The sequence below is a fragment of the Staurois parvus genome, unplaced genomic scaffold (genome assembly GCF_062004578.1).
Source record: "Staurois parvus isolate SC_StPar_1 unplaced genomic scaffold, SC_StPar_1.0 ptg002140l, whole genome shotgun sequence".
In the NCBI taxonomy this organism is placed as follows: Eukaryota; Metazoa; Chordata; class Amphibia; order Anura; family Ranidae; genus Staurois; species Staurois parvus.
In genome coordinates, this window is record NW_028319936.1 from 5980114 (window position 1) to 5992309 (window position 12196).

Genomic DNA, 12196 nt, shown 5'->3' on the forward strand with positions numbered 1-12196 from the left:
AGTCGCTCATCCATTACTTTATGAACCTTGCTTTGTGAACTGGTGTGCAGTCATGTTGGAACAGGAAGGGGCCATCCCAAATTGTTCCCACAAAGTTGGGAGCATGAAATTGTACAAAATGTCTTAGTATGCTGACACCTTAAGTGTTCCCTACACTGGAACTAAGGGGCCAAGCCCAACCCCTGAAAAACAACCCCACAGCATAATCCCCCCTCCACCAAACTTTACACTTGGCACAATGTAACAAGTACCGTTCTCCTGGCAACCGCCAAACCCAGACACGTCCATTGGATTGCCAGACAGAGAAGCGTGATTTATCACTCCAGAGAACATGTCTCCTCTGCTCTAGAGTCCAGTGGTGGCGTGTTTACACCACTGCATCCGACACTTTGTATTGCAATTAGTGATGTAAAGCTTTTATGCAGCTGCGCGGCCATGGAAGCCCATTCCATGAAGCTCTCTACACACTGTTGTTGTGCTAATCTAAAGGCCACATGAAGTTTGGAGGTCTTTAGTTATTGACTCTGCAAACAGTTGGCAACTTCTGCTCACTGTGAGCTTCAGCATGCGCTGATCCTGCTTTGTCATTTTATGTGGCCTACCACTTCATGGCTGAGTTGCTGTTGTTCCCAGTTGAATCCACTTTGTTATAATATCACTAACTAGGGATTTTTTTCAGTGAAAATATGGGGGAATGCAGTTCCAGCACCTCCAACTTTGAATGATGTATGGAATGGCAAGGGGTACTGAGGTGTGCTTCAGGGACTATTGATGCTGGTCGATGATCTATTGTCATTGGAAGAGATCCACTTTTGCAGGAGAGTCTATTGATGTTGGCTGCAGGGAGTTCTATTGTTGCTCCAGGGGGTATTTAGTTGCTGGTGATCCATTGTTGCTGGGGGGGGGGTCTATTGTTACTGGGGGGTCTATTGTTCCTAGGTGCAGGGGATCGTATTTACTGCTTTGTTATCATTAACAAATTCTATACAAATTGCTTAGTGCCACAAAATGAAACTTGGCTCTGTATTTTCTAAAAGGGGTGTTACTGGGAGGCGGGTAGGGGTAGAACCAAGGAACAGTGCTTCAAGGTGGGTAGGGGCAAAGACAAAGAGTGACTCTGAAAGGAGGAGTTCCTGAACCTATTTGCTGAGAAAAAAAGCCCTGTCACTAACTGCTGACCATGGAATATTTAGTAGCAAGGAAATTTCACAGATGGACTTATTGCACAGGTGGCAACCTACAACGGTACTACGCTTAAATTCACTGAACTCCTGAGAGTGATCCATTCTTTCACAAATGTTTGTAGAAGCAGTCTGCAGGCCTAGGTGCTTGACTTTAAACACCTGTGACCATGGAGGTGATTGGAACATCTGAATCCAATTATTTGGAGAGGTGTCCCAATACAGTTGGCAATACAGTGTATATTAAGCAGATATGCACAGATCTGACACAGGTTTGATTTCTTTCTGTGTTCTTTTCTTATTAGTTCCAACTTTTCATATCTCACGTATTTCTTAAATGGTACGATAGATTAAAGTGAATTGACTGACACATTAAAAGCATGAATAATAAATGCATAACAAATTTTCTATTGAAGACATTCTTTAGTGAAGACTTTTAATCAATGTATTTTTCTTCACATTCTATCAAACAGCAGATGGAGATCACTGACATCTTCCATAGTGGAGAGGGTCTACTTTCTTAAAATCTTCAAAAAAGTGCTACTATGCCTACCAAAAGTTAAACGATCTACCTAATGTTAAAGTACTGTTAAAGGTTACATAACCCTTCTTAATGGCTAAAACACCAGCAGCTGCTGTTGCAAAGAAGGCTGAATATCCGAAGAATCTCAGTAAGCCTTGAGAAGAGGGCAAATGTCTTTCCAAAAATGTTGTTGTGATTGGCAGGGCAGGAACATCCTGAAAAGAAATATATATATATGTATTTACTTTACTAGATACCAAAAAATTTACTTATATCCCCTGTAACATAAGGGCCCTTCTAGACCATCTGTTCAATGCACACATTAGTTATCAGCTACGCTGTCAAAGTTTATAGATACATAGTTATTGCTGACATTTGCTGATCTAATTGATCATATGAAAGCAAAACCCAACTGGATTGTGAGCAGTTTAAAAGAATACGTATCCATACAATTATCTCTTTAAAATGCATGTGCTATACTTACAAGTATTGTCTCCATTTAAAATAATCTTTGCTGAACTAAAGGTGCTGATTAACCCTTGGGGGTATCTCTGGATGCCTGTGTCTTCCTACTGCATGCTGTGGTTATACCTGCCGGTTGCTACGTCATTAGTGTATAGCTTCAGAGCTGCACATTAGCGTGTCCCTCCAAAGGGACACATGAGTAATATGGTAGCCAGGGGGTGGAACCATAGTGAGCAGTGGGGAAATATAGACATCCTAGAGTATCTAGCTCTGAAAGACAGCAAAGATTGCATTCAATAGAAGTCTTACTGGTAGGTATATTTAACTGACATTGTTAGAAGGATACACATATAGTATCTTAACAAGACGTTATTGCCAACCTATAAAATTGCATTTAAATGCTTATTGTATGCAAAAACTGTTGCCCTGTGTGTGAATCATCAGCTAAAATCATGCCCCCCCCCCATCCTCCTCCTCCTCCTCCTCTACCCTCTTTTTTCTCATTTCCGTTATATTTCTCTTTTCCCTCATGCTGCTGCCTAGCTCAGTCAAAATCATATTGAGAATGTTTTTAAAGACATCACTGCCATCTGTGATCAGGTGATGGCTAGCATAATATTTATTGGCTTAATCAGTATTGGCTTAGAAATTCTTTGAACTTGTCTGCTGCTTTGCAATAGTTAAAGCGATTCTAAAAGGTTAACTTTCTTTTTTTAAATAACAAACATGCAATATTTACCCGCTGTGTGCAGTGGTTTCACATAGAGCAGCTTTGATCCTCCTCTTCTCGGGTCCCCCGCGGGCTCTCCTGATCCCTCCCTACTGTCGGGTGCCCCCACAGCCAGCAGCTTGTTATAGGGGCACCTCCTGCTCTGTGTGTCCATTACATGGAGCTGTGGCTTGGCCCTGCCCTCTCTCTCCTCATTGGCTGACTGTGATTGACAGCAGCGGGATCCAATGGTTCCCGCTTGCTGTCTCAGCCAATGAGGAGGCAGAGACTCAGGACAGCCGAGGCTGTTGTTCACATCGCTGGATCGCAATGAGGCTCAAGTAAGTATTGAGAGGGCTGGGAGTACTGCTGCACACAGAAGGTTTTTTACCTTCATGAATAGAATGCATGATGGTAAAAAACCATGAGCCTTTACAACCACTCTAAATTATTAATTTTATTCATAGCTCTTGATCTTACAAGTGTTCTGTTTAATCTTTATTTCCCTTCTTAATTAATTGCTAAGCGACTTAATGGGAGAAACAGGCACTGACTTGGAAAGAGAAAGAGAATTAGACTTTAAAACAATTAACTTACAATAAAATGGTGGGTGCACCAACAATTATGGTAGCAGTATATTAGACAGTTTATTGATCATGTGAAACCCATTGTGAGTATTCAGCCTTGATGTATTTGATACAAATAGTCTCATTTAAAAGGCTAATACTTCCAAGCAGAATTTAAATGTAGATAATGGGATCATATACTAACCAAAGCTTGTTTACTTCCAATAGGAAATTACATGTTATGTGAAGTTATTTGACCAGTCACAGAGGGACAGTGTATATGTGTATTTCTTGTTTAGTAACACTTGTGTTATGTCCAAGGATGTTGCTAGGATTCTAAAAGACCTGGGGTACCCTAGGGAACATATCTTAAATATACACACGACTTTTAAAAAATACTGTACAGTGGGAAGAGAGTCCTTTTAATGCATCGTCAAGGGTGAAATGGGAAAAACACCCATGAAAAAAGATCCTTAAATTATGTGCTAGGGAGTTGTGGTGTTATAGGACAGAACAATTTTCACTGACATATTCTGGCATTTCCATTTAGCTTGGTTTAAATGCAACAGGGGCACCATGGAAAATATAGAATTTAAAGTGTATTATTTAAGAGACCATAGCAACAAATTTTATACAGTGACTGGACAGTACAGCTCCAGATCGCAGCAAGCATTATTTGTCATCTGGAGCTGCAAAAAGCTACACTATAGGGTTAATTTACTTAAACTGGAGAGTGCAAAATCTGGTGCAGCTGTGCATGGTAACCAATCAGCTTCTAGATTCAGCTTGTTCAATTAAGCTTTACTAAAAAGCTGGAAGCTAATTGGTTTCTATGCAGAGCTGCACCAGATTTTGCACTCTCCAGTTTTAGTAAATCAACCCCTATACCTACCCCAGGGGTCTGAGCCCCACTTTGTTTAAGCTCTTTTCACTGAAATCCCTCTCCTATATACTCTAGTGGAAATTTATGGACCTGGATTACCCCAGAGTGGCAGATTGCCAACCACAAATTGTTTTTTTTTTACTTTTTTTAAAATTTGTATTTTTATGTGTAGTTATTTATTTCAGTTTTTTTATGGATTTATACAGTACATGGGCTTCAAGCAGCAAAGGGTAAACATGTCTTTAAAGTGAGGGTACTGGAGACATAGATTCCAGCTTGTGGAATCATCCCTTCATGCTAGTTTATGGCCTATGCTACACCACAGTGACAGGCACCATGACACCATTATTTTGTCCAGAAGGTCATCTTTCCAGCAGCATGTGAAATGCAATGAGGCAGCAGTTAGCAGAGGTGGAATGGGAAGAGGATTAGGGTTCTGGCAGTTGGGAGGGGGAAATGGACAGGCTTAATATTAATATTTTTTTATTTTATTATAGTCAAGACACTGGAGGCATAGCTGCAGGGGGAAAACCTATGGCCATAGACTTCCTGAACATCCGCAATGTGTGTGGTGGGGGGGGGGGGAATTGTATGGCCAGGATAAGGTCAGGTAGCTGGATTACCCCAGAGTGGCAGATTGCCAACCACAAATTGTTTTTTTTTTACTTTTTTTTAAATTTGTATTTTTATGTGTAGTTATTTATTTCTGTTTTGTATGGATTTATACATTACATGGGCTTCAAGCAGCAAAGGGTAAACATGTTATAATTCCACTGCTTTGCTAGCATAACATTACAACCATTTCAGCAGCCAGTTGTATTTCTTTAAAGTTAGGGCACTGGAGACATAACTGTAGAGGGAAAACCTATAGCCATAGGCTTTTTGCTCTTCCACAAGGCAGGGGGAAGGAAATGCAGCAGCAAATGGAGAAAGCAAGTTCTATGACCAAAGGGAAGGACAGGCAGAAGCAAAAATTGAACACAGAATCCTATAGCCATTGGCTGCCCACTTTTCCGTAAAAAGGAACCATTCCAAAAGGAAGCTATAGGCAAGCCTAAAATGAAGTAAAGGCACTGCTGCATGGAAGTAGTAGGTGGCGAGCTTCCCCCTTCCCCTTCTCCCATCTCCTCCTCCTCTTTCCCCCTTAACTTTTTCCTTCCTCTGTCCCTCTCTCTCCCATTCCTCCTTCATCTTTTCCTCCTCCTATGTGACAAAAGCATGAGAAGGGGACATGGGAAACTGACTTTTTTCATTGCTTTAGTGGCTCATTGGGCAGGTAGTGCAGTGGCTGAGAACACTTTTTTATTCTTACTCCTTACAGGTGCAGAACAGCCGTTTGCTTGCAAGTGTCAATGTACCCTTTTTCCATGTTCTCCCCTTTTGCTAATCCCACCAACAGGATGTGATGAGTTGGCAGAATTACAGACCACTGGTATTCTCTGGCCTGGTCCACAGAGCTCTACAGTGTAGGCCTTGTTTTTCATCATATCTGCTGCTGGAGTAAATAAATGTCCCTAAATTACCAATATGCCCAGCATCTTAATGCTTTGCAGCTTCTTCCATTCCAGCTTGTGGAATCATCCCTTCATGTCAGTTTATGGCCTATGCTACACCACAGTGACAGGCACCATGCCACCATTATTTTGTCCAGAAGGTCATCTTTCCAGCAGCATGTGAAATGCAATGAGGCAGCAGTTAGCAGAGGAGGAATGCGAGGAGGATTAGGGTTCTGGCAGTTGGGAGGGGGAAATGGACAGGCTTCATATTAATATTTTTTATTTTATTATAGTCAAGACACTGGAGGCATAGCTGCAGGGGGAAAACCTATGGCCATAGACTTCCTGAACATCTGCAATGTGTGTGGTGGGGGGAAATTGTATGGCCAGGATAAGGTCAGGTAGCAGCAAAACATTAAGCAAAGAATCCTATGTTTAATGGCTGCCCTTTTCTTCCTCAAATCTTCCTTCAACAGTCAAACATATCAGAGAGACTTTGGAGGATGATCGCTCTCTCCCTCCCTCTCTCTTTTAACAAAAGTAGTAAATGTTGGTTTCATACCACAGACTCAGGCTCAGGCACCCATATTTGAGCTTCTCCAATGAATCCCATTTTGCACATAACCTGTAAATACATAACAAAGCCAGACATATGTATATCAAGCCAAAATAATAGAGTCAATGTTAACTATACCTGTTTTATTTCTACTGGCTAGGTTTTATCTAATACAACAAACCAATTGTTTGTCTAACATTAAAGGGTGACTCCACCAAAAAACACTTTGCTTTGACTTTAAGTGGGGTGGTGCAGAGTTGGAACACCTGCTAAACCTTTTTGGAATTAATCAGTATCTTTTGGCATTGGGACTTCATCGGTGTAGGACCCAGAAAGAGGGAGTAAGCAGCAGATTAGGAATCAGCCCTGGTTGACATATATGCGGGCCACGTTTTGCGTGGGTATGAGAGCCTATTCATTTGAATGGACTCCTGTGCCACAGGACATGCAAGGAAGAAGTCCCAGTGCGGTTGCGATTTGCAGTGCGGGCGGAGTGCCATTAGAACTAATGGCACCCGCCCGCGGGTCCGCATTCTTCTGTGGGGGTGGTGCGGCTGCACGGATTTTTGTGCGGATCAGCAGCGACACCACCCGCACATATGTGAACCTAGCTTTAAAGCCGAATGGAGGATGGGCAGATGAATTAAAGGTCCACCTCCTCCTGTGTGATAATGTAAATAAATACTATTACACTTGTCCACACATAGAGGTTGATTTACTAAAGGCAAATAGACACTCTGCAAGTGCAGTTGCTCCAGAACCTAGTAAATGAGGTATGGCTTCACTTCGCAAAGAATATCCAAAAACATGCAAGGAACAGAATATTTGCTTGCACATGACCAGATGATGGGAGTCAGCAGAGCTTTTGCTCATTTACTAAACTCTGGAGCAACTGCCCTTGTAGAGTGCAACTGCACTTTGCAAAGTACACAGTCTATTTGCCTTTAGTAAATCAACCCCATAGTGGGGTTAATGGTGATTTTCCACACTGGATATACACCAGTGCTTTTTAATGATGAAAGTTATAAAACATCTTTAAGAAATAGAGGGGGTGAGAAGGGTGGGCAAAGATGAGTGTCCATGACAGGTAAAGTGGCTGTATCTCAGTAAGTATGCGAGAGAGTAAGCAGAGAATCTGTCATTCAACATACATACAACATTTTCTGCAGGAAAATATGCTGGGTCCATATGTTTTAAATGGCAGTAATTGATTCTCCACTGTACGTAAGCTATATGCGGGTATGCCATGCTTTCATAAACACTCCCATATGCACGGGTGTAAATGCCTAATTGCAGCTTTCGTGCATTAAGGGATTTACACCCATGTGCTAGTTTATGCAAGCATGTTATACTGCAGACTTGCCTATACAGTAGCTAGTGTACAGCCATTCATTACTATTGACAAGTAAAGATTGTGTTTTAATTATGCAACCTGTGAATAGGTGGAATTCAGATAGCTGTCTTGCTGTAACCAGAGGATTACAAATATATCCCTTGTCAATCTTTGGATAACAAATGCAGCATTGTTATTGATGGAAATAGTACTGGCTCTTTAATTGGATTATAAGACCTCATTTACATGGGAATACCTATACATACACCAATGCAAAGAGCCATTTTTTGCCTGCACAGATGTAGAGGTGTTTAGTGCACCCATGTGCAGGCAGCCCTATTCATGTATCCGAAAAATCAAAAAAAGAGGGTGCACTGGCCTAGTGCATTAATCTTAAAATATGATTTTATTGTATAAAAGTGGTAACTATTATACTCACAAAAGAAGAGTGAGACAAAGGCTCATCATTAATAGAACCATCCAATCCACAGAACATCACATCCCATCACAGGGTAAATGGACATCTGACAGGTCAACACATTTCGTGGACTTGCCTCTTCATCAGAGCCAGCTGTTGTTAATGATGCTTTTGTCTCACTCATCTTTGTGAGTATAATACTTACCACTTTTATACAATACAATTGTGTTTTAAGGTTAAGGCACTAGGCCAGTGCACCCTCTTTTTTGATTTTTTGGTTACAGTGTTTTTGGACTTTGCCAGTCCATTTGAGGGCAGCAAGGCGAGTGTCATCTATGAAAGCCAAGATGAAGCCATAATCCATTGTGAGCCCACTAGCACAGGAAACTTTGCATTTTGACTTTGGAGCCCTATTCATATCTATTGAGATGCAGAGACTGTATGGACAAAGCTGCTGGATCCAGTTTGACAGCCAGTTAGGTGCAGGTGTGTTTCTCCAAATGCAGACACTGGGCACTCAGGGACACATACCTGCACAGTTGTCCAATTGGGACCAGTGGCTGCGACCGTAAAGCTGCTGTGTCCCAATAAACATAAACGTACCTATCTTCAGGTGGATGCACAGAATACCTGGGCATCCCTTGCGGGTAAAGACAGCTCTTTTCACGAGTTTGTGCATAGGTACACATGTGCGAAGGAGGGCTGGATCTAGGGGGGTGCTGGGGTGGGCTATGCCCTCCCAGATTTTAGTTAAGCCACACTCCCCCCTCGGTCTCTGAGAGTGTATCCACTGATCCACGAACCAGTCTTATGAGGGAAGTTGATGTAAAGGAGCACTCTGATTGGGACAATCCATGTAAGGAAGCAATGTGATGGGGACACCTGGTGTAAGTAACTGGGGTAATTAATGATGGGGGTAACTGATCATATGTAAGGAGGCACTCTGATTGGAACAGTTAATGTAAGGAGGGACTTTGATGGGCACACATGATGAAAAGGGGCATCCTGATGGGGATAGTTGATATAAGGCGGGACTCTAACAGGGACACATGATGTTAGGGGGACTCTGATGGGGACACCTAATATAAGGGGGGACTGATGGCGACCCTGATGTTAGGGGGACTCTGTTGGGGAACATTATGTAAAGGGGCACTCTGATGGGTACACTAATGTAAGGGGGGACTCTTATGAGAACTCAAGATTTAAAGGGGGACTCTGATAGGGATATCTGATATAAAGGTTCTATTTAATCTCCCTAATCCAATGACAGACTAATACATACTAGTGTTTCCCAAGTCGTGAGACTGTGTGACAGACTATCAGTGACTCACACACAGCTTTGGAGTGCGCACCCTAACGCAATAGGATGAGCACTCCTATGCCTAAAGGCTTTCTGGAGAAGAGGAGTGAAGTCTCGACTAGGGCCCCTGGCTGCCCCCTGCCGGTCAGTTCAGGAACCTGGAGTTGGTGCAGCTGGTGCTGTCCAGTCCTATGTGCTCGGCGGGCAGAGAGTATCTGGAGTGGTGCTTCAGTTTGGGATGGGGGCGGGGAGGGGGCAGGTAAGAAGAAGGAGAGCCGGAGGGGGGCCGAGTTACTAGGTTGTACTTGCCCCCTGGGTCAAAAGTTGCCAATCAGCCACCTGTTAATACCATCATGGATGTTTGGATTGCATATTGTTTGCTCTTCAGTGTTCTTAGGTGGTTTGATACGTGTATATAAATATTAAAGTGATTTATATTGCAGCTTTCTTTGTGGATGATATACATCATTGTTTAATTTGAAACATTCATTTTTCTATTTTTCTGTAGTAGTTGTGTGAAGTGTATATAAGCTTTTTGTTTTTCAACCCGTACTACATATCCTCAGTATAATTTGTTTTTCTCAGTACCTCTCTGGCTGCCCGTTCTCCAGCTTCTATAGCACCTTCCATGTATCCACTCCATTGTGTTGCAGTCTCAGTGCCAGCAAAGTAAACTTTTCCAACAGGTTTTCGAATCACACTGTAGACACAAAGGTATAATATGTCACCTGGGAATGTTCTCTTATGTACTATTGTAAATAAATATTAATAATAATCAGAAAGGGCTTGTTCGCAAATAGTGCAGTAAATGGTGTTTTCCCACATTGGATAAAACACTAGTCATCGCTAGGACACATAGTAAACAATAGCTTTCTATGTACCCCCTTCACACTGCAATGCAGCCCAGAGGTGCAGTGCAATGGTCTGTGTCAAAATGCAGACATGAAGCACACGGGTAGACACTGCATGTCACTGTACAGCAGTGCAACAGACCTTGCTCCTGTGCAGAGACATGGATGAAGTGTCAGTTTGTGCACTTTATATTTTTTATGGGTTTTTTTAACTTTATTTAAACAGTATGAGTTGAAACATGCATCACACAAACCCCACCGTAGCTCACTGCTGAAAAACACTGACAGCTACTTGTAGGATATTATAATTATATATATATATATATATATATATATATATAGTATATATACACACACACACCATATTGCCAAAAGTATTGGGACACTCCTCCAAATCATTGGATTCAGGTGTTCCAATCACCTCTATGGCCACAAGTGTATAAAATGAAGCACCTAGGCATGCAGACTTCTTCTACAAACATTTGTGAAAGAATGGGTCACTCTCAGGAGCTCAGTGAATTCAAGCGTGGTACTGTGATAGGTTGCCCCTGTGCACTAAGTCCATCTGTGAAATTACCTTGCTACTAAATATTCCATGGTCAACTGTTGGTGGTACTATAACAAAGTGGAAGCAACTCAGCCACAAAGTGGTGGGCCACGTAACATTACAGAGCAGGGTCAACGCATGCTGAAGCGCGCAGTGCACACAAGTCGCCAACTGTCTGCAGAGTCAATAGCTAAAGACCTCCAAACTTCGTGTGGCCTTTACATTATCACAACAGTACATAGAGAGCTTCATGGAATGGGTTTTGCACGGCCAAGCAGCTGCATCCAAGCCTTACAACACCAAGTGCAATGCAAAGCGTGGGATGCAGTGGTGAAAAGCACGCCACCACTGGACTCTACAGCAGTTGAGTCGTGTTTTCTGGAGTGAATAATCACATTTCTCTGTCTGGCAATCTGATGGACTTGTCTGGGTTTGGCGGTTGCCAGGAGAACGGTAATTGCTTGACTGCATTGTGCCAAGTGTAAAGTTTGGTGGAGGAAGGATTATGGTGTGGGGTTATTTTTCAGGGGTTGGGCTTGGCCCCTTAGTTCCAGTGAAGGGAACTCTTAAGGCGTTAGCATACTAAGACATTTTGGACAATTTCATGCACCCAACTTTTTGGGAACAGTTCTGGGATGGCCCCTTCCTGTTCCATTGTGACTGTGCACCAGTGCACAAAGCAAGGTCCATAAAGACATGGATGAGCGAGTTTGGGGTGGAGAAACTTGACTGGCCTGCACAGAGTCCTGACCTCAACCCGATAGAACTCCTTTGAGATGAAGTAGAGTGGGGATTGCAAGCCAGGCCTTATCCGACATCACTGCTGACCTCAAAAATGCGGTTCTGGAAGAATGGTCAATCATTTCCATAGACACACTCCTAAACCTTGTGGACAGTCTTCCCAGAAGAGTTGAAGCTGTTATAGCTGCAAAGGGTGGGCCAACTCAATATTGAACCCTTGGATTAAGACTAGGAAGCCACTAAAGTTCATGTGCGTGTAAAGGCAGGCGTACCGATGCTTTTGGCAAAATAGTGTGTGTGTGTGTGTATATATATATATATATATATATATATATATATATATATATATATATAAAATTACAATATCCTACATATACTAAAGCAGAGTATTTAGTGTGCAGACGGTGTGAACGAGCCTGAAAAGACAGTGTTATTCTTGTTTGGTCCCCCTTCCTCCTACCACCATATAAATAATTCCACCTGGTACAGACATTAGAATGAATTTAAAGTTTTGAGTTTTCCTTTAGGAGTAGTGATAGCACAGCTGGAAACTCCAAGGGGTCTATTTATCATTGTTTTCACCCATGGTTCAAATTATTTTCTCCCAAGATGCACACATTTTCACAT

General features: G+C 42.3%; 1 protein-coding gene across 2 annotated transcripts in view; it reads right to left on the minus strand.

Moving 5' to 3' along the window:
- Positions 1–1600: 1600 nt before the first annotated feature.
- The window catches only part of LOC149432482 (amine oxidase [flavin-containing] B-like), a 110221-nt gene continuing 99625 nt past the window's right edge, over positions 1601–12196 (minus strand). For both annotated transcript variants that reach the window (XM_089665159.1, XM_089665158.1), the window contains 3 exons: positions 10019–10130; positions 6386–6448; positions 1601–1919 (listed from right to left, as the gene is read on the minus strand). In XM_089665159.1, coding sequence (XP_089521285.1) covers positions 1731–1919; positions 6386–6448; positions 10019–10130 — 364 coding nt within the window. In that variant the 3' untranslated portion in view covers positions 1601–1730. The remainder of the gene's footprint in view (positions 1920–6385; positions 6449–10018; positions 10131–12196) is intronic.